At 44.8% G+C, this 22,520-nt stretch overlaps 1 protein-coding gene across 4 annotated transcripts; it reads left to right on the top strand.

Annotated features, from left to right (window-relative positions):
* Nucleotides 1-569: 569 nt before the first annotated feature.
* On the top strand, nt 570-14,585 carry TAGLN3 (transgelin 3). Of its 4 annotated transcripts, none has more exons than XM_012652228.1 (5): nt 570-1,021; nt 1,322-1,503; nt 2,676-2,850; nt 12,635-12,737; nt 14,114-14,585. In XM_012652228.1, exons 2-5 carry the CDS (start codon nt 1,324-1,326, stop codon nt 14,253-14,255), a joined length of 600 nt encoding a protein of 199 aa, XP_012507682.1. In that variant the 5' UTR covers nt 570-1,021; nt 1,322-1,323; the 3' UTR covers nt 14,256-14,585. The 4 variants fall into 4 exon arrangements, with proteins under 4 accessions (XP_012507682.1, XP_012507680.1, XP_012507681.1 ...); XM_012652226.1 differs by having other exon boundaries at nt 644-1,021; nt 1,151-1,503; XM_012652227.1 differs by having other exon boundaries at nt 703-1,021; nt 1,230-1,503.
* Nucleotides 14,586-22,520: the final 7,935 nt, after the last annotated feature.

Here is a 22,520-nt window from a genome sequence, read left to right as displayed (position 1 = left end):
TTTTACTCCTCTCTGGTCCAGTCTTTGGCACAGTTAAGCACTCAATAAATATTGTTGAATGAAGAAACTAACCAAAGAACAAGTATCTGGGTGTTTTTCTTATGAAAAGTACCCAGAGATTTACACGACACCAATGAGACTCAGTCTTAACCCCCAAGTGGCTTACACTCTAGGGGTACAAACTGCCAAGCCCTTTTTCTATTAGAAAAATTTCAGGCCAACTTAGATCTGGTGATTTCTCCTGAGGTCTTGTTTGCTCCCGCCAAATATTCTGTTACTACTGACAGTATGTCAGTTGTGCCTTCTGGTCCTTAATTGAAACAAACGCATGAAGTCTTTACACTCTAAGAAAACCTTTCACTCCAAGAGTTCTTAGTACATTGAGTTTTGTTTAATTTATAAAAGTTTCTCTTAGTGTCTTTTGGTTAAAAACAGCATTAGAAAGGTATATCCCTTGAATAAGTCAAACTGAGGCACAGTAGTTTCCCACCAGGATAGAAGTTTCTGGATGAAGCTGGGCTGGCAGCTGAACAAGTAAATGACGGCAGCTCTCAATTGTACTCGGGGCAGGGGAAAGTGGTTTGGCTACTCCTGACAGATGGACAGTTGGCAGAACAGACCCCTCCCCGCTTCATCCCCTTGGGCAGCTGTGAACTGCCCTTGTATACAAGGGGCTGGCTCCCCAGAGCATGGAAAGAATTGTGCAGCTGAGAAAGCAGCTCCCGGTGGGAGGAAGGCAGGGGGGTTGACTGACACAGGGGAGGGCTGGCTTTTTGGAGGGCTCTTAGCAACGGCCCTAGTTTGCCCCTCCCCAGCCATGAGAAAATCAAATCCCTGTGCCGTTCTTCTAGGCACACTGTAGCAGCGGCAGCTGAACGTCAGGGTAGCTTCCTCCCCGCCTGTTAATTACGTGCTCTTTCCAATCCCACAGTCCCTGCCCTTGGAAAGTGCTGCTGGGGCGGGGGGAGAAGAAGACGACCACCACCCCTCCTCCGTGCCGCCTGGGGGTTCGGGCTGGATTGCGAGTCACTGGACAACATTTCGTCTCATTGATAGGCGGCACCCGGAGCGGGGTTCCAGCCCCAGGGACCGGCCGGGTTTTATTCTGGAGTCACTGGTGCGTGGCTGCGCCTTCCTTTCCCGTTTGTAGGTGAAACCCCATTGGCTTCATTGGCTCCTTGATTTAAACCACGCCCGGCTTTCTGCCCGCTTTGCCGCTGCGGGGCCAGGCCGCCCAGCCACATCCCAGCCCCGCGTGCAGGGAGCTCGGGGCTGCTGCTGCTATTGTGTGGATGCCGCGCGTGTCCTCTCTTCTTTCCAGAGATGGCTAACAGGGGCCCGAGCTACGGCTTAAGCCGAGAGGTGCAGGAGAAGATCGAGCAGAAGTATGATGCAGACCTGGAGAACAAGCTGGTGGACTGGATCGTCCTGCAGTGCGCCGAGGACATAGAGCACCCGCCCCCCGGCAGGGCCCATTTTCAGAAATGGCTAATGGACGGGACGGTAAGGCCGGCGGCGATCTGGGTTGCGGGGCGGTGGGCAGGGGCACCCTCCAGGGCCCTTTCTTTTGACGTGAGGCTGCGCTAGGAGCTGCCGTTGCCAAGCTCTGTGTCTCACCGGGAGGGATGGGAATGCCTTTATTTCTTCTGGGTTGGAAGATCTGGGCTCCCCGTACAATTCCCTAGCTAGCTTAGAGGATTCTCCACCCATCACAGCTTCCTTTTGAGCTGTCTGCAAATTCCAGGCCCTTTTGATTTTTCCAATGAGAATAGAGATAAGTATTTCCTTGTGATGTCCCCAGCCGCCTTGGTGCAGCAGCTCTTCTGGGGCCATTTCTTTCCCCGGGGGAATCGGTTGGTTATACAGTAAAACAAAGGAAGGCGGAGGGGGGCTGGCCACCTTCCCGTTCTTCCTGGAGCCGTGCGTCCTGGAGATGCTCAATGTCTGTTTGTTGAGTGGATGTGTTGTCATGAAACTGAAGGGCGTCCTCATTTGATAACTACTTTTCGGGCTAGATGCTCGTGTGTTTGAGGATTTGAGGACCACAGACAGGCTCTGCTGATTCAAACAAGCCTATCTTTGCCCGCAGCTGGTGATTTACTGTTACATAACTGCCATCCCACGCTGTGCTGGGTTGCCCAGGACTTGGGTCATAGGTGTCTGGGAAGAGGGTGCCCAGCTCACTTTTACACATCATTAACACATATGGGATGAATTATTGAAGCCTGATCTCCTTTTGATAGAAAAAATAATATTAGGCTCTATCATTTCAGCTACCCCCCAACGCCCCCCACCACCACCACTCCCAGGAGCCCCTAACTCATTCCCCCACTGAAAGCCTGGAATCATGTCCTCATCACCTTGCGTCATTCCCTATCTGTAAACATTCTTTCCCTCACCCAGAAAAAGGAAGGGAGGAACAAGGAGGGAATGGGGTTCCCGGACTGCAGGACTCTCTGGGGCTAGGAGCAGCCCTGGGAGTGGGGTTGTCTGAGTGTTTGGGGTTCATTATGAGAGCCTGGCCACACAGCCCCGAGCCCATTCCTTCCTGGGGCCCATGACCTGGTCCTGCCCAAACCCTGCATGCTGTGCCCTGCAGGGGGGCAGGGTTCACTTCTCAATTTTGACCTGTAAATACAAAGGGAATATTGATTCTGTCCCTCCTCCCCCTGCAGGTCCTGTGCAAATTGATAAACAGTTTATACCCCCCAGGACAAGAGCCCATTCCCAAGATCTCAGAGTCAAAGATGGCTTTTAAGCAGATGGAACAAATCTCCCAGTTCCTAAAAGCTGCGGAGATCTACGGCGTCAGGACCACTGACATTTTTCAGACGGTGGATCTCTGGGAAGGTAAACAGCCCTCCTGCCTTTAGGATTGTTCTACTTCCCCCTCCCCTTTGCCCCATCTCTTTGTGAAAACCACTCCCAGTGTTCTTCCCCGTGCCTTGTGTGTCGGGCGTTCTCAGCTGTCATTCTGGGGGCACTGTTAGCGTCCCCATTTGTGATGTTCTGTTAACATGTTCTCTTCTAAGGGAACACACACCCTGAGGAGACAGCAGGGACCTCAGCAAAGTAATATGTAAACAGAAGCCTCAACTGAGAGGAGCTAAAATGGTTACATGGATGCCTTTTATTCCCGTTACCCCTCGAATAACAAATCATAGCTAGCAGAGGAGAAGCGAGGCAGGGGGTGAGTGTGCTTCTGACTCAACTGCAGCCCGGCTTAGAGAGAGAGCCGTCTGGTGCTATGTTGTCAGTCAATGGGAGAAATAAATAGCTCTTCAACCTTTTATTAAACAACTGTCTGGGAGCTTGGGTACTATACCTTCCAGATATGTATTCAGCTCAAAGAGCGGGACGAATGATTTCTTTTTTTCACATTTGTGAATTGACTTGGTGAGGAAATCTTACAAAGCCATAAAAATCAAATCACATTTCTGGACATATTTAATAATCACCATTACTGGGGAAAAATGATGCGAATGGAGACCCAGTTAGAGGATTGGGGACGTATGGTCACAGTGTCTTTTTTAGTGAAAATGTGCTTCCCCACCATGCGCCTGTTTTCCTTCTTGACTAGGCCTGAGGCACTGAGAGATGGACTAGTCCAACCAGGGCTGCCAGATTGACTCTACTCTCACATGTTCACTGTCACTAGTTGTCATCAGTGGCCCAACCAATAAGATCCCCATGGCAGTGACCCAAATGGTGACAGTGAGAATGGGGTAACTTTCTTCTGATCCAGGGACGTGGTATTTTAAGGGGTATCCAGATGATGGTTGAAATAGATTTCTAGTACATTCTGCTACTCATTATACTGCAATTTATGAAGAAACAGTTACCTCCTTAATCCTCACAATTGCTTCCTTAATCCTCTGTGTCATGGAAAGAGCTGGCATTTCATGTTTCCCTCCTACATGATTAGTTAAAATCCTAAGATGCCAATGAGTGAGTTTACCTTGTGGTTTGCCATTATTTAGAAACTTAGATATCCAAAACTTTAGGCCAGGCCATTGAATGTCATGGACACTTGCCTCCAAATTCCCGTGTAGTGTCACAGGTAAGACTTGATCTCTGCTTCCTAGACCAAAACTCCAGTGATTTTCCCCAGCTAATGAAGAAGAGCTACTGCTTATTGATGTCTTCCTATACACTAGACTTTGTACAAGTGCTTTACTCATAATGCCAATCAATTCTCCTAACAATCCTATGAGGTAAGTGTTTCTAATTTTTCCATTTCACAGATGATGAAACTGAAGCTTCCCCATGGTTGCTTGCAACCATGAGATAACTAGCACTTAGCAGAGCCAGGACTCAAACCTGGGCTCTCTGATGCCAAGCAAATAGGGCCTTAACTAGTCTGCCAGCCCAGTCTTTTACCAGGAGGCTTAGTTTTCTTCACCTGTACGATGAGTGTGCTGTTGAGTCATAATGGTGACTAGCTGATGAGGATGAAGGGAGGAGAAGGAGGATGGAGGGCTGTGTGGGACAGAGGACAAGGGAGTTAGTGTGAATGGAAGGGACTCTGGTGAGGCCTCCCAAGTGCAGGAAGTAGGTGGGAGGAGGAGGAAGCCAGGAGGTCTGTGGGAGCTGGGGATCCCAAGGGAACTTTCCTGTCTTTTTGCTACTGAGGATGTTTTACTTGTCTTTCCTTCTTTTCACAAAGACCACAGAGGTGAATTTCACTCCTCGGAGGTACTCACAGCAAGTGGGAGGAGTGTAGGAAGCAGTGGTCCCTGATGGAAAGAGCAGGTGGAGGTCTATACCCCCTGCCCCAGTCCTGTGTATTAGATCCCTCCTAAGGAAGAGGGAGGACAGGAGGGATGAGTGTGACTTCAGGCGCTTGAGATAGGGCAATGGACCGACAAGTCAGCTCTAAGGCAGGATGATGCTCCTGGAAAAGAGGAAAAAGCCAGACACTGAGAGTCCCACCCCAGGGCAGAAGGGTGGAACTTTAAAGAAAACAAGGAAGAAGACCCACTCCTAGGGCGCTGTGACTGACAGGTAGCAGGAAGAACTCTAGGTAGGTCGTGCAATAGGTAGGGATAAACAGGAGAGCTGTCAACAGGGAAGCAGATGCTTAAGAGTTTCCAAATGTCCCCTAAAGGCTCCAGGGCCTGGTGGGCCCTGCTATGGAACTGCAGCTGAGGACTGAGGTCCAGGAGATTCATTGTGAGTTGGAGGGGACACTTGATATTCCCCAGGGTCACTGTCTGAAGCTCAGGCCAGAGCTGATTACCATACAGTGGAGCAGGAGCTGGAAGAGTGGGTTGCTCCGAGCAGAGAAGCGGGGATGGGGAGGGGCAGGCTGGTGGTACCAAGCGTGGACTGAGCAAACAAGGCCAGATCCTTCCTGCAGGAGCTGGTTGTCACTTGTGTTTTGGGATGAGTAAGCTGGAATCAAAGGGACATTGCAGGCAGGGTTGGCATGTGTTTGTGTGTCTGTGTGTCTATGTGCATGTGAGGCTGTACGTGTCTGTGCACACAGCTATTGGACTAACCATTTGCTCAGCTTAGTCGTATATTCTCCCTCCTATTCTCCACCCTGACTGTGGTGTCGGTACTGTCCCCATGTATCAGCTTACTCACATTAACTCCGGGTTCCCTGCACTGTGGTTGTGGTGGCTGTGGCTGCTGGCTCCAGCCCTCCTCACCTAGGAGCTTTTCTTCCTCCTCTGCAGGTGTTTTAGGTCCGGCAGCTCTCAGTCCCCATCTCCCCTGCTCAGCATCTCCTCCCAGGTGGGGCTCTGCTTGCTCCCCGCTGCCTTTATGCTGCAGACCAGCAAAGCTGGAGGAGCCCAGGCGTGCCAGTGCCTTCTTGTGTGGGCTTCAATTATTTCTACAGGTTGGGGCTCCAGACATATCCACTATTCTTTTTTTTTTTTTTTTTGAGACAGAGTCTCACTTTGTTGCCCTGGCTAGAGTGAATGCCGTGGCGTCAGCCTAGCTCACAGCAACCTCCAACTCCTGGGCTCAAGCAATCCTACTGCCTCAGCCTCCCGAGTAGCTGGGACTACAGGCATGCGCCACCATGCCCGGCTAATTTTTTCTATGTATTTTTAGCTGTCCAATTAATTTCTTTCTGTTTTTGGTAGAGACGGGGTCTCGCTCTTGCCCAGGCTGGTCTCGAACTCCTGAGCTCAAACAATCCACCTGCCTCGGCCTCCCAGAGAGCTAGGATTACAGGCGTGAGCCACCGCTCCTGGCCGTACCCACTATTCTTAAACCCCTTTTATGTGAAATGTTTGGAATGGACTTGGGGGCAAACAGAATACAGGGCTTTAAAAAGGAACCCAAAGCTGAATGGTCAAGAAAACAACCCAATCACGGGAACATTACAGACAAAGCTACTGAAGTTCCCCCTAAGGGGTGATGGGGGTGACCACTCCCTTTCAGTGATGGAGAAGAAGTGAGAGGAAAGGAAAGGGCCTGGGGAAGTCTTTCTCTCATGAGAGAAGGTGAATGGCCTGGCAGGTTACTTTTGGATTTGCCGTGGGTGCCCTGGAACAAGCAGGGCTGGGCCATCTCAGCTGTCTATGACTCAGAGGGGAGTACACTGTAGGCAAGAAGCCCTCAGCAAGCAGGGAGGGGAGAAGAGTAGGAGCAAGAAAGGCAGGGTTATGTGAAAGAGAGAGAACACACGAGAGCAAGTGAGTGCACTGATCTAGCATCTGGACAGAAAGGCTGCAATGTAAGCTTATCATGGAAGGTATTATAGCAGAGTACAGGCTCCTGAGTCAGAAATTCAACTGCCTAGTTCAAACCTGTGCTCCACTACTTACCAATTACCTTCTCTAAGCCTCGATTTTCTCAGCTATAAAATGGGGATAATAGTACCTATTTCACTGGGTTGATATGGAGAGTAAATGAGATAATTGATTAGAAGCATTTAGCATAGTGCTTGACAATAATAGAATAAAATAAATGTTGGCAACGTAGAACTTACTATTGTCATTGGCTTGTCCTTTCTAAGACTAGCAGAAAGTGAGAGCAGAAGGAGCAAGGCCGGAAAGGTACACACTCTGTCTAGGAACAAATGGACTTAGTGGCCACACACAGGAGCTGACGGGGTTGCCTAGATGACCTGTGCCCTCCCTGCCAGCTGTGGGGTCTTCAACTCATCAGCTTTTCTCTAATATGAAGGGGCCAGCTGTAGGGGCCACTTTTTTGACTGTTTTCAACTTTGTGGTCATTACCCTCTTGATGTCTTTCCCCGTAATATATTGCTTTGCCAATTCCAAACCCAGAAGACTCTGGTACGGTGGAAAGAGCAAGAGTTTTGGAGTCGGGTAGATGGGTCAAAATCTTTCTTTAGCTGCATACTAGCTATGTGGGCTTGTTTAAGCTGCTTAGCTTCTCAGAGCCTTAGTTCCCTTCTCGGTGAACAGTTTAATGCCTCCCTTGCGGGAGTCTGGTAAGGATTAAATGTGTAAAAGAGCTAGCACAGTGCCTGGCTCCTGGACACCTAATAAATGGTGCCTTCTTTTCCCCTACTAATAGCCCATCAGCAACTGAACTTTTTGGATCATTTGTATAACCACTTGGCAAGTATTAAACATGCAGAATTCTAGAATGTCAGAGCAGGCAAGACTCAAAGATTGATGAATCTGATTACTCTTCTCAGTAATCCTATTAATGAGGATCCTGGACGCATGGTTTCTCCATGCCTGTTCCCTTCTCCTGATTACTGGGAGTCAGGGAGGTGCAGTTTGCATTGGGGTGGGATGCCTGGAGGTCCAAACATATTCCCTGGGGAGGCGTCACTATGTGTGTCATTCTTCAACAGCAAGAGCAAAGAAACATTTCGCCCAATTTGAGAGCTATTTTGGGATATTGTAAGGTGCCTGTAGTGACTTGAGACATCCCAAATACCTGCTGCTTGAAGCCTCCTTTTCTGTCAGAGCAGCCTTCACTACATTTACTCCAAGTGGCTGCTGACAATTGTATTCAGTGGGTTTTTCCTTTAGCAGTGGCTTTCAAGTTCCTGCATGCATCAGAATCGCCTGGTAGTCTTGTTAAAACACAGAATGCTGAGCCCCAATCACAGAGTTTCTGAGGTATTGAATCTGAAGTGAGGCCCAAGAATTCCTATTTCTTATCAATTCACAGGCCATGCTGCTCCTGCTGGTCTGGGAACTCCACCTTGAGAACCACTGCCCTACAGAGTTTTATTTTCTTTTGTTTTTATTCAAGACAGAAAAGCAAGCAACAAGAATTCATAAAACCCACAGAGCAATCCCAACGTACCCTCTGACATTTCTCCCTCATCGGGTGAGACAGAGAAAGCTACCATGCCACCAGTCCTCTTTTTTTTAAGACTATTTTTTTTCAAGAAGTTTTAGGGTCACAGCAAAATTGAGAGGAAGGTACAGACATTTCCCTTATGCCCTCCGCCCCCCACACTTGCATAGCCTCCCCCATTATCGACATGCCCTACGGGAGGGATATATATGTTGCAACTGATGAACCTGCATTGACACATCATCACCCAAACCCATCCTTTACATTAGGGTTCACTCATTGTACATTCTATGAATTTGAACAACTATACAATGACATTTATCCATTATTGTACCATACAGAGTAGTTTCACTGCTCTCAAAATCCTCTGTGCTCTGCCTATTCATCCTTCCTCACTCTCAACCCCCGGCAACCACTGATCTTTTACTCTCTCTACAGTTTCGCCTTTTCCAGAATGTCACAAAGTTGGAATCATACAGTGTGTATGATTTTTAGATTGCACCAGCTCTTTTTAAAATTTCAAGTCTAATATTAGCTTCCTCCCATGACAGAGGGTTAGAAGAGTCCAGGTCTCCCGACTGCAATTCTGAGCTGTTAGTGTGAACTGAGCTGTGTCACTTTCCTTCTTACGGTCAATGGTCCGTCCTTAGATCACCACCAGGACTCCGTCTCATTTCTGCTATCCCTGCATCTAGGAAATTCCCAACACATAGTCATCCCTTCTTTTAGGACAATTTTTCTTTTTCATTTTCTTGGAAGAATGGCTTGGAGTAGTGGTTTTCAAGCTGACTTGAAGAGCCCCAAGTGGCTTTCAGGGAGTAAAGCGATTCCAAGCTGTGGGCCTTTGGGCTGACTCCCAACTTGGATCAGAGCCCTTCTAATTTTTGGTTTAACTTTCTGACTTTGTGGAAGATACCTCTGAAGGAAGGAGTTACTGCTTAACACACAAATATTATTTACTATTTATTACATGCCAGACATTGGAATGTTTTTAAAAATTGAAAACTGAAGCTTTAGAGTAGTGTCTGCTGTCCATCTGGCTACATCAGAATTATCTCAGGAGACTGCCCCAGAATCTGAATATTTAAGATTCTCAGGTAATCCTGATGATCAGTTTAGTTTGAAAGTCACCAGGTGAAACCCATGTTTCTCAAACTTGTCTAATGGTATAAATCACCTGGTATAAATTGTTAAAAATATGGATTCCCAGGACTCACTGAATCATTCTCTTAGGAGAATGCCCTCCAAATTCACATTTTTAAAGGGATGTCCTGCCCTCAGCTCCCATAAATAATCCAAAGGGCCTGGGAGGCCCGCTCTGGAGCAGGCTGTGTGTGGCCGTTTTTTATACTTGCACAATTTTGTAGGCTTCATAGCTAGGCAGATGCTACACTTGGTTGTGACACAGGCAGTTTAGCTGTTGCTATATGATTCCTGGTACACTTCAGAGAGCTTCCTTAACCCCACTGATCCTTTGTGCATTTAAACTTTGAGCCCCAGTTATAGGAATCAGCTTCCAAAAGTGGCCCCCGTTCCTTCCACATGCCCCTTCCACCTGACAGTACTTGATCTGGATTTCTGAACTGGCAAAGCAAGAAAGAGGAGACTGGAAAAAAGCCCTCTGCCCATATGGTCACCCCAAAAGTACTAGAGTTCTTCACAAGGAAGCTCTATTAGGAAACATACCAGATATGACAAGAAAACAAGCTGGACAAGACTGGTTACATAAGGCAGATTTCTGGTCATAACATTATTTAGAATCTTGACAGTAAGTAACTTGGTCAGCACACTGATGGGGAGGCCCCAACTGCTTTTTTTTGCATTAATCTTATTTGGATGAAGACATAGAAACATTATTCCAGACAAAACACTCAAAGATGTATGGCCATTTGGAGTTGGTGTCCTTGATCCTATTGGGACCCAAACCTGTGCCCCAGGTTTATCGCCCCAGTGCATTCTCTCTGGCCTGGCACTGAAGGAGCCACTCTGACTCATTCGGACTAGCCCTGAGGACTAGCCCTGAGGAACACGCTTCCCCTCCCAGCCTGCAGTGAGGCTCCTCAGAGACGGCAGTGTGGCGTAGTGTATCGTTCATGGGCTTTGCATAGTGACAGGCCTGAGCTAGAGCTGGGCTTGGGTTTCCTTGCTAGTTGACTCTGGACATGTTAATTAACCTCCTGGAACTAGTTTTTCCATCCATACATGGGGAGGAATGATCCCAGTTCCATGGGGTTGAGATCACATGTAATAAAATGTCTCGCCTATAATTTATATTACATCTCTTGCTTTGGGACCTTTCTTAGGAAAAAATTTCCAATTTGGTCCTGTCAAATAAAGCTCCTAGTGGCTTCTGCAATTTTGCAATCACGTCCTTTTCCACTCTCCTGCATCAGAGTGGAGTTATATTGATAGTTCTAGGTCCCTGGACATCGTACTCTTGACTGCAACTTAGTTCTCTCTGTCCTTTCTGGGTTCATGTGGCAATATATACATTAGCTAGCTGCTTGGGAAGCAGGCTGGTTCTATGGTTTAACAAAGCTTGCTTCTTCACCCAGTGCTCCTGGGTAGTATCTGTGGCTGAGCTGCTGGGTGTCAGGCTCCACACTTCCCCGGCTCCTGGACATAACAAACCAGATCTTTCCAACCACCAGAAACAGACTTCCTCTGCGCTCTTTGTGCAGAGAAGAGATGAGTGATATACCCTAACCTACGCCTTCCTGTGCTTAATCATTGCTCTCGGCTCTCTTTACTGGCTCACTGCTTCAGAGAAAACCTTCTCCCTGTCTCTTCCCAGAATGAGTCTTCAGGGTATCATCACTACTCTTCTATTTTTTAAAAAAAGTATCCTGTTAAACAGTGACAATTACAGAAATGCTTTCATCTGTGGGAGAGAGGAGTCATCTAACAAGCATCTCTGTGTTTCCTCTCTCTTAATCTCAGTATTCCCTGTGCCCTCCCCTTCCATCTGCTGCCCAAAGACTCCATTCTTCACCAGCCCAGCTGTTCCTTGAGTCTGGGCATTCTCCACTGAGAGCATTTCATCTCTGTGTCCATCAACCAACCCCACAGGGCCTCGGACCCAGGCGATCACCACTCTGGTTAACGAGGGAGGTGGGGGCAGATGAGAGGGGCGAGGGAAGGATCTGCTCGCCCAGCTGTCTCTCTCTTTTCTTTGAATAAATGGATATCCTGAACTGGACTTCCTCTGAAGGCCTTAATTGTTTACTTTATTACAGTTCATACTCCATTCTCACTTTCCATCTGCCTTTCCCCTGTAATTCTGTATTCCCCGGTGACTGAGCCACAGCAGCCAGGCCAGAGAAACTGCAGATGGTTCACCAGGTCTAGAGAGAGACTTTAATATTTGCCCTTAACTTTCACAGATCCCATCAAGCTGAATGCTGCCGTCCTTTTTAACCCTGTGGCTTGTAGCATTTGTACTCCACACTGATGCCTTTGATCTGGTTCCAAATTGCAGGCTACCTGCACAGTAGCATCTTTCTCGGTCCAGGACATGCCAGTCCACTGGAAGGAGGAAAGGAGAAACGATGGGAGGGGTGGGCTGACTTGCAGGGCCCAGTTGTGTTCCCTGTGGGTTAAGGGTCACTGGCTTCTCAGGTAACAATGCCCCCCATCCTGCTGTGCCGGGGCCACACCATGCATCTCTCTCCCTTGCCCTCCTCGCTCTCACGCACAAGCCAGTGAATTTATTGTCTCCATTTAGCTCCTTTCAAGCAGCACATAATAAGGGGCCTGTCACTTGTGTCACACTGAGTGCTTTCGGTGTCAATTTGCTGTTCTTCATTTGCCAGGCCTCTGGCCAAAGAGCCAAGTGAATATGCAATTTGATGCACATGGATGATTTTAGACCCTTTTAACCCAGATAAAGTAAAAAAGAGAAGCCACCTGGGGTTTGGCACAGAATTTTTCCAGCCCACCAACTTCTCTCCGGTTTCCTTTTCTCTTTCCGGTCCTCAGGACAGTCCTTTCCTACAGACCTCCAAGCCAGCAAATCCGCATGACCTCCCTTTACCGCAGGTTGCAGAACCCACCAAGGCAAAGTCCTCTACTTAGGGCAGGGACTTATCTATATTTGAGCTGCCAAGTGTTTGGAATATTTTATTCATACAGCAACTATGAATGGATTAGAAACTGGGTGTCTCTGGTATGTAGCATATAGAGAATAATTAACCAGGTTATCTTTCATTCCTTTCGGAGAAGTTTGGGGATGTTGTCTTAGGGCCACTTTGGCAAGTGTTTGATAGCACCTCCCCTTGAACGTGGTCACCCGCAGCCTTCCACCAGAACTTCCCTCCTGGGTGTCCAGCTGTCTTCTCCCAGAACTCCTTGGCTCCGGCATGCACTTGGCTTCAATATCTTTGTTGGCTTCCAGGGAAGGACATGGCAGCCGTGCAGAGGACCCTGATGGCTCTAGGCAGTGTTGCAGTCACCAAGGATGATGGTTGTTATCGGGGAGAGCCATCCTGGTTTCACAGGTAAAAGTCCTTTCCCTTCCTCCTGCACCAGAAGACGATCTTAACCAGAGGGATGGTTTGAAGCCTTGGAGCTCCACAGAGGCTATTTATGTACAGAGTCCCTCCTGGCTTCACAATTGAGTCCCCCAAAACAAGGAAAGACTGATGCTACCGTTTAGGTCAACGTCCCTCCCAGGGCAGAAATGGTTGGGCCTTTCCTACTGGATACCTGGATCCTCCAGCTCTGCCCAGGTTCTGTTTCTCCTAAGGCTCAGTAGCACTGGATGGTCTCTCTGGGAGGTGGCTTGATATCTGAACTTGGTTTTATCATGACCCAAGCGCAGCTCAGTCTTCCTTCCCTCCTCCCTCCCTTCCTTCCTTCTTTCCTTCCTTTCTTTCTTTCTTTTCTTCTTTCTTTTTTTGTTTGCCCTTAATGAAGGGTAAATGCGTCCTGTTTGCCTGGCACAGTGCTGGTTAATACCTGTTTTCCCAGTTTATTTATTAATAACACCCTCTTTCAGTCTCATAAGTATCCTGGTCTGGATGATAAATTATATGGTTATCTCAGTAAAGGGCTTTTTCCTAAAGTGATTTTTTTTTTTTTTGCAAGGTACGAGGGAGAGGCAGGAAGCTTAAACTAGATATCTTAGTGGTAGATGAAGAGAAAAGAACACTTTATAACAGATAATTAATTATTCATTTCCCTAATCCCCTTTTTCTTCTCCTTGACTATTATAAAAAGGTACCAGCTTGTGTCATTTTAAATCAACTTGATCTGAAAACCTCCTACATATTGGCCAGGTGAAATCTGGTTTTAGTCCCAGTATTATTAGCAACTTACCATGTTCTATATGGCTGCAAAACCAAAATTATTTTCTATCTGATTCTTTACCAAAGTTTGCTGACCTATAATCTAGAGGAGGCGATTTCTCCTCATTAACTCCTAGATCCCTCAGCTCTAAAATGGAACATTAATCCTTGGCCCTATACAGCGAAGGGTGGAATGGGATTAATGACATGCTTTGCAAAAAGAGCTGATTTTATTTTTCACAAGGGTTGGGGTAACTGTGAGAGAAAGGACAATAAGAAGCAAACTGATCTGGCCTAAAGTGGTGGGGGAAGAGGGAGAGTGGGGAAGAAAACTGAGAGTGAGTTCCCCAGAGAGGTAGCCATTGGTATGTTCTCTTTGCTGGAAATTCTGGAAAACATCTCGGGTTCTAAGGGATAAAAAGCTCATGCATCATGGTAGGGCCATGGCTCAGGGTAGGGACGGTTGTTCTATTTGGTGACTGTCCCCCACCCCCACCCCCACCCCAGTAGAGCCTGTCTGACTGCATAACTTGAGAAGGGTTGGAAAACTGTCATAATGACATCATTCCATCTCACTCCCCATCCAGGAAAGCCCAGCAGAATCGGAGAGGATTTTCCGAGGAGCAGCTTCGCCAGGGACAGAGTGTGATAGGCCTGCAGATGGGTAGCAACAAGGGCGCCTCCCAGGCAGGCATGACCGGGTATGGGACGCCCAGGCAGATCATGTAAGGCACCGCATCCCTCCCCAGCAAGAGAGGACAAGTGTTCCACACCATGGTCTCTATGAAAAATAAATAGTTAGTCACCTCTGACCTTCTCTTTCTCAAAGCCTCCTGTCCCTGGTTTTTGCAAGTGCTGCATTTCTGCTGAGAATCCACGTTGCCTACGCTGCCACCTTCTGTTCATTTAGAACTATGCAAAGACTCCGCTTTCCTCTTCCTGAGCTCCTTCTGCCCTAAAGTCTCCGTTTGTGTGATTATTTATTTATTTATTTGCCAAAAATCCCCCTCCTTAACTTATAGAATGCACCTAATAAACAAATTAGTCTTGTGTCTTAAAGTGTAAAGTTCATTCTTTGTCTTAGGAACATTGCAGCCCAGGCTGGTTTCTCTCTCATTCAAAGGCCAGCAAGATGAAATTTAACTTAAACTGTAGCTGTGGAAATACAGGTTAACTATGAAGAAGCTCTTGCAAGATTATAATGCTTACCTTGGCATTGCAGTAAAAGATATAGGAATAGTTTTGCCCTGAGAGCCTAAAGCTATGAGTTCAAGAACAAGGTCATTGAGCCCCAAGTATTTTTTTGACTATGTACTTTGTGCTTATTATGCTAGACCTGTAGAGGGCATAGGAATGAGCAAAAGAAAGCACCAGTTCTTGAGGAGCTCTTATATAGGTGCCCAGAACTAGCTGATATGTGCACAAATGGGTGGATGGATGGTTTTGTTGAATGGATGGGTGGATATAGATGGTTGAATGAAAGAGCAGTTTTCACTTCTCTGCATCTTTCTCCTAGAAGCCAGACCCTGGGTCTGATGCTGACATTCATACAGTTTTTTTCATTAGCAAAGAGTCATAGGCAATGAAGCATGTTCTCCTAAAGTCATATAAAGGATCCAAACCCCTAAAACTCTTGAATATTGCCTGAGATCGAGGTCTGCCTAAGATAGATAGGTTTTCAAGATTTCTTTTCATGGATAGAAACATTAATAGGGTAAATAAGCCTGAGAACTATCAATTCATCTTATTCTTTCCTACCAGTAGAAATAAGAAAAAAAAAAGCGATACATCTAGTAAGAAAAGAAATAAAATCTTTTATTCATACACTCAATCATTAATTAACAAGAAAAGATAAAATGAATGAAACTATATTGAAGGAGGGCAAATTCTGAACAGCCGTTATTCGGAATTTAGAATAGAATAGACAACCCTGTGTCTCCTGCTAGTACACCTACTGTGCCATTAAAACCACTGGCTCGGGAGCCAACTGAGTAGGATTCTTCTGGGCCTCTGGTGCCCAATTTTTCTCTACGTGATGTTAATGTGCTGTAAATTGGAGAAATGGGAATTTGCATGTCAAAACAACTCTTTGTCAACATGTACACCCAACAAACAAAAGATAATTGCATATTTTTAAACATCACTCCTTTCTTCCATATATGATTAAGTCAAAATTGCCTTGTGTTGCAATAAGCCATTGTGACATAGTCCATAATAGATGGGTCTCTGATGCAATGCTCATTGGAAAGCACACAATGATTCCAGATATTGGTTTGTACCCGTTTTATTATGTTGCTACTTGTCAGTAATAACACAGATCTTAGTAATGTTTAGCATACTTAATTTATTGACGATCACTCTAGCTTCAAGGTATTTGTGCAATGGGCCAACATGATAACTTTCCCTTTTTTTAAAATTTCAAAATAGACATTTTCCCTTGATAAAACTTTATAAAATAGTCAAACAATTCAGGCAATGTGAATAACCCATTTAATTCCATGTTCCAGGATTACCACTCTCCACAGTTAGTACATTTTATTCAGGCATATTAAAATGCATATGTAATCAGCATAACACGTTTAGGATATCTTCATCTTTATGATCCGTTGGTGGTAAACTCGTTTCTCTCAGCTACAACCTATCCACCATTAAGGCTTCATAGAAGAGGGGAGGGTAAATATCTTCTCAGGAAGTAGGAAGATATGATTCATGGGTGTATCCCAACAAGATCAGAAGAGGAATCTGCTCCTTTCTACAAGAAAGTTCTTCTACATGGAAATGACTGAATGAATAATTTTTCACTGAAAATCCATTGAATGGATGTATCATCTTTCATTGAACTAATCTTTTATTGTTGGATTTTAGAATGTTTTCAAATTTCATCATTAAAATGAATGCTATAAGAAACATCCTTATAGATATATTTTTGCAATAATTACCTTAGGATAATTTCCTAGATGCTAAATAACCATTTTTTATTAGTACTGTCAAATTACCATCCACGCTACCTATGAATTGACAGCCTCACAGCCTTACTGCAATGTATATGTGGCCATTTCTCTAAACTCGCATTATTAGCATTATCATTTTCTAAAAATGCGAATATTGTGAAAGACATCATCTGCTTATTAGGATGTTAGTGTGACTTGGTGTCTTTCCTGGGCAGCTGCAGAGGGACTTTAGGATGGCTGGATATTTTGCCATAAATCTTAGCATTTCTCATTTCTGTCACAGAGCACATTAAATCTGTGAGCAATTCATACTTATTAATGATGATGAAGTAGACAGGGTTGCTAATGACAGAAGGGTTAGCTGGTAAAAATTATTGAAAAATATGGCACTAGAACAGAAATTATTATTTCCAGAATTCAACTTGAATGTCTTAGGCAAAAGAGCTAAAGCGAAACATGGTTAATTGATTCATCACTGGGCAAAATCAAAGATCTGATATGGCTGTGAGCCTATAATATATTCTCGAAATAAATATGTTGACTTTTATAGCCCTGAGCTGAGAAAGTAAAGCTATTTTGAAGGACAAGGATAAATCTCACTGTGGTTCAAATGAGTTTAGTGCAAATACTGTCCTACTGACCTTTATTTTATTGAAACAGATATTGAATGGCTTTCTGTAGGGTAAAGTTAAAGATCCATATGGTTTCACATTCTTGGATCAATAATTATTTGGGAAAACATCATATCAGTCTTATGATGGGATGAGCTCAGCTCACAGAGATTGCAAAATGCAAAATGAAAAACTCTGCTTGAGAAGAAATCCCATTTCAGAACAAACTAAAAAGAAAAATAAGGACCTACACGTATTTCACTCAAGAGATATTGTCTTAGTCCATTTGTGCTGATATAACAAAATACCATAGACTGGGTATCTTATAAATAATAAAAATTTATTTCTCAAAGTTCTGGAGGCTGAGAAGTCCAAGATCAAGGAAGCAGCAGATTTGGGGTCTGGTAAAGGCTTACTCTCTCTTTCCGAGATGGCACCTTGTTGCTGCCTCCTCCAGAGGCAATGAACTGAACATTGTGTCCTCACATGGCAGAAGAAATGGAAGCCCTAGGCAGCTCCCTGCAGCCTCTTTTGTAAGAGCGTTAATCCCATTCACAAAGGTACAGCCCTTACGGCCTAATCACTTCCCAAAGGCCCCACGTCTCAATACCATCACCTTGGGGTTTAAGTTCCAACATATGAGTTTTGGAGGGACACATATATTCAAACCACAACAGATATTTAGCACATACTAAGTGTCAGGGACTCTATGTAATCTATCTCCTTTAATGCTTATACCAACCCCGCAAGGTGAATATTTATACAGTTTTCCAGATAAGGAAAGTGAGGATTAGAGAAGTTAAAGGATTGTCCAGGGTCCCACAGCTAGTAAGAGGGAGAATCGGGATTTGAACTCCAAACATTATGATCCCAAAGCCTTATCAATTTCACTGTGCAATACCACCTTCTACATCCTAGACATAGTGCCGCGCTGTGGGGGATACACAAGTGATTAGCGCTTAATTTCTCCCCAGTAGGAACACACAGTGAAGAGCTCACCTGTTTGTAATTCAGGAAAGCACAGATATGTGCAGTTCTCTGGACCCAGCTCAAAAGATGTATTTAATTCTTTCCTGAGTTCAGAGCACCCTTGTGGATACAAATAACCGATATTCAAAGTAGCTTGTTTTATCTTTGCAAGTTTAACAAATGATTCTTGATCAGAATTATTCTCGCAAAGCTATGCAGATGTTATGTAAATATCTTTTTCTTTGGAATCTTTTAATTAGGGCCAGGATTAGGGTAAGACGAGTGAGGCATTCTGCTTGAACACAAAATCTGTGCGAACCAATCTGTAATATCCTCCTCTGTAGTAAAAGGAATAAGGATGGTAAAACTACGTCTTTGACAATGCTGTATTCATTACTTCATAGCAATTCATAGATGTTGCTAATTAATATTTAATTAAAACACCAGCCAAATTTACTGGGCACCTGCTCTATGTCAGGCGCCATGCTACTCTCAGGACGTTGTAAGGAACAGAGTCTCCATTGGCTCATGTAGTTGATCATAAAAAGAATCTGGAAGCAAAACCCCCAACTATGCAGCCATGCCTCACGATTTTGGATTACTGTGCAAAACAATGACTCTCATAGTCTGATACCAGCCCTATGGACAGATTCCATCATCCACTGGTTTACTAAAACACTAAGGCATTTTATCAGTGAGTCTGAAGAGTCTGTATCTCTGAGCAGGGAATTTGGCAGCTTGGCTAACTGTGGGCGGGCGCTATCAAGGACTTCTAGTGAAATTTAACTTCTGAAAGAAGTGCAAAAATACCATTTAAGATAAAACTCTTTCGGGTCCATTGGAGGAAATTGATGCACTGAATGACCACTTAGCAGAGACATCCACTCATATGCCCTTTATGCCTGAAGAGAAAGTGAGAGGATGCTGGCACACACCCTCGGGAAGTCAGAGGCGCTTGGCCTGTTGGGGAAGCTGTAAAATTCCACTGGAGGATCCTGCAGCCTGTTGCTAGGCCCATGCATTTAACCAATCGTATTTTAGAATTCTCAAATGAGATCAGCAACAGTGTGACAGCCAGGAGACCTCTAGCAAATAAACACCTATCTCAAATACCCTGAGGTTTTAGGTAAGCCTAATTAAATAGACATGCCAGTGGAAATGAATAAAAAATAATTTAGTAGCTAATGTTACACAAACCACACATAGACGTTGTATATATTGGCTGGAAGAAAACTGAACCTATGGTTGCAAATTGAAAGAAAAAACACTACTGTTCCAGCACTATATAACTTCTCATTAGAGTAGGAAACGTTGAAAAGCCAAAACCATTTTTAATAGGAAAGTTCTAATTCAATTCTGAAGTAATTCTATTTAGTGGGGAGGGGGTAGGATTTCTGTTTTACCACATCACTACTCTTTTTATTTGGATTTTAGCTCTGCTCCCAAGCCCCTGAGCTTTTGATAGACATTATCAGGACATATGCTCAGGCATTTCTCATTAGCCATTATTAAATTTTTATCAAGGCCACTGGTGTCTTTAATTGGGGATGGTAAAACAATGGAATAGCATTATTTCAGATTCCATCATATGCACATAGTCTATGAAGAGTTGATATGATAAGGTGTTAAACACCAGAGAAGGTGGGAGCATTAAACAGTGTGACTGAGATGACGTTGGTCGGTGGAGAGGCTAACTCTGCCGGGCAGTGCAGGACTCGACTCTTGACTGCTAAAAAATGAGTTGCTCTCCAGACCAATTTAAACCATGGGATACACGTTTTAAATTATTTAATTGTTCCTATTCCTTTGTTTTTTCCTCCACTCATTTTTATTCCTCATTTTTTCTCCATACCTCTTGGTACCAAGTTCATTTTGATTCATTTGTTTTATTTCATCCTTTCTATCATAATTGTTCTCATTTTTCCATCATTCTGTCATTTTCCCAATCTTATCCTGTCGTTCTGATTAATCTGATTTTTAAAGTTGGTTTTTTAAAATATATCCCTTTGTAATCTAGTGACCTTATGTATAATTTCCAAAGTCAATATTTTTTAGTACAGCAGATCCATTCCTTCAGCAAACATAAATCAGATTCGGATCCTGCCGTGAGCCAGATGCTGCGCTAGCTCAGTGTGAGGACAGCTTTCTGTGAGAGTGCTGTTTTCCAGCTTGGGCAGTCTGGGCCTCCCAGGCTTGTCTGGTGAGGTGTGCGAAGTAGAATGGCTCCTGAACTAGTTCGCCCCAGCATCCCTTAGCCCAGCCACGTGTTTATGCTGCATTGAGCACTTATACCAGACAATTAAAAAGAGAAAGAGATCTTTTTAGTTGGTCCATTGAACCAGAAAGAAATGAGGCATTAGCTGTCTACCTCTACCCTCTATTCTCCCATTACCGGTCTAGCGTAATAGCAGGATCATCTTGTCTGAACATTTGCCCCTTGGGATTCATGTGGCTGACCGTGGATGAGGTACTGATGGCTCCTCCTGAGCCATGGCTGAGTCATACTGCACCATCCTCCCTGCCTCCTGCCATCCAGGGAGAGTCAGAAGAATAGGTGGTGTTTCAGGATAACACGTAAAATGCTATAAATGGGATATATATAATGGGATAAAATGGTAAAAATATCATCTGCAGCTATCCCAGATATGACCAGGCTCCAGAATTGTTTCAGTGCTGTCTGTTAGAAGCAAGTTTGCTCTGTTGAGAGAGACAATCCTTCAAGGGTCTCTTATCCTGTTACAGGCCTTGCTGGGTGTTATAGATTTAATTGTGTCTCCCCAAAAAGATGTGTTGAAGTCCTACCTCCTACTACCCTAGAATGTGACCTTATTGGGACATAGGGTTGTTGCAGGTGTAATTGGATGCGAGCATGCTAAAGTGGGTCCTTAATCCAACATGGCTGGTGTCCTTAGAAGAGAAGGGACACAGAGACACACAATGGTGTGTGTGTCATCCACAGTCAGCCACATGAATCCCAAGGGGCAAATGTTCAGACAAGATTATCCTGCTATTACGCTACAGTGGTAATGGGAGAATAGGGGGTGTCATGCCACGTGAGGATAAAGGCAGAGACTGAAGTGCTGCAGCTGCAGGCCAAGGAGCACCAAGGCTTGCTGGCAAACCACCGGAAGCCAGGGAAATACAAAGGTTGATTCTACCCTACAGGTTTCAGAGGGTGTGTGGCCCTGCCAACACCTTGCTTTTGGACTTCTAGCCTCTGGAACTATAAACAGTAAATTTCTGCTGTTTTAAGCCCCCTAGTCTGTGGCAGCCCTGGGAAACTAATACACTGCTTATGCCAGAATGCAAGGACCTGACTGACTGCTCTCCATCTTGGCCATCTCTCAGAGTGTGTTTGTGACCTTGGGGGAGGAGGTAATATCTCTGTTTTGGACAATGAGGAGGCTTATTTATTGTTTGCCATAAAAATAGTGGCACTCCCCAGCTGTGATGTGCAGCATCCAACGGGACCATGGGAATTAAGTATAAAAGGGAACTCATTGATACTTATGCTGCTTGCTGAGCCATGACTCTCATGTCTTCTGCCACCACCCGTGAAATAGTAACAGACTAACTTATTAGCTTATAAATATGGTGAAAGCAAATTCCAGACCCAACTAGTTCCTGAAGGGGCTGTCACCTCCTTCCCCTTTTCCAAGGCTATTATATTGAAAGGGATAATACAGGGACCTTGTCTTCAAGGAGCTTGGAGATTAGTTGCACAGAGGATATACATATGACAAGCTAAATAACCAATAAGACAATGTGAGAAATGTTACAAAGCAGTCCTTGATGAGTTATCATAATATTTAGAGTCTTGAGCGCTGGTATATACCATAAAGGTTTTCAGTGAGGAGGAAAAGAGATTGTTGCAGACTGGGGTGCAAAAGCATGCAGGAGAGCTACAAGTAGGGTGCGGAGGGTGGTGAGAGTTTGAATAGTATAAGATTCTGGGGAGAGGGCTGTTAATATTAGCCTCCTTTTCAGTTCTAGGGCATTTGTTTACATCTCTGTGATAGTATTTAGTAGATAATATTATAATCTGTAGTTTGCATGTCTTCCCCCTCCATTGAGATCTTTTTAAGGGCAGTGAAATATTTTGTTCATTTTTAAAAATATTTGCTATCTGTCACATAGTAGGCAAATAGTAAATGTTGAGTAAACAGATGGATGGATGGATAAATGGAGGAATAAAGATTGAAAATGCATCATTTGACAGAACAGGGTTAGTCTATGTGCCAGGAGGTCTCGGTCAGGAAGGTAGCCTGCTGTCACACTGAGAAAGAACTTGAATGCCAGGGCAGGGGGACTGAACAGAAGGGCTTTTGTTTGTCAAGGATAGAAATGACATTAGCGTCATTTTAGGAAGATTTATTTAGCAGTGATGTGCTCATGGGTCAGCTTCAGTGTGAGGGATGGGCCCAGAGGAGGAAAAAGTGTTAAGAGGATATTACAACAGTCCA

Source organism: Propithecus coquereli, unplaced genomic scaffold, assembly GCF_000956105.1.
Source record: "Propithecus coquereli isolate 6110/MARCELLA unplaced genomic scaffold, Pcoq_1.0 Scaffold386, whole genome shotgun sequence".
NCBI classification, from domain to species: Eukaryota; Metazoa; Chordata; class Mammalia; order Primates; family Indriidae; genus Propithecus; species Propithecus coquereli.
Note: the sequence above shows the minus strand (reverse complement) of the source record. Positions and strands in the feature narration are given on the sequence as shown.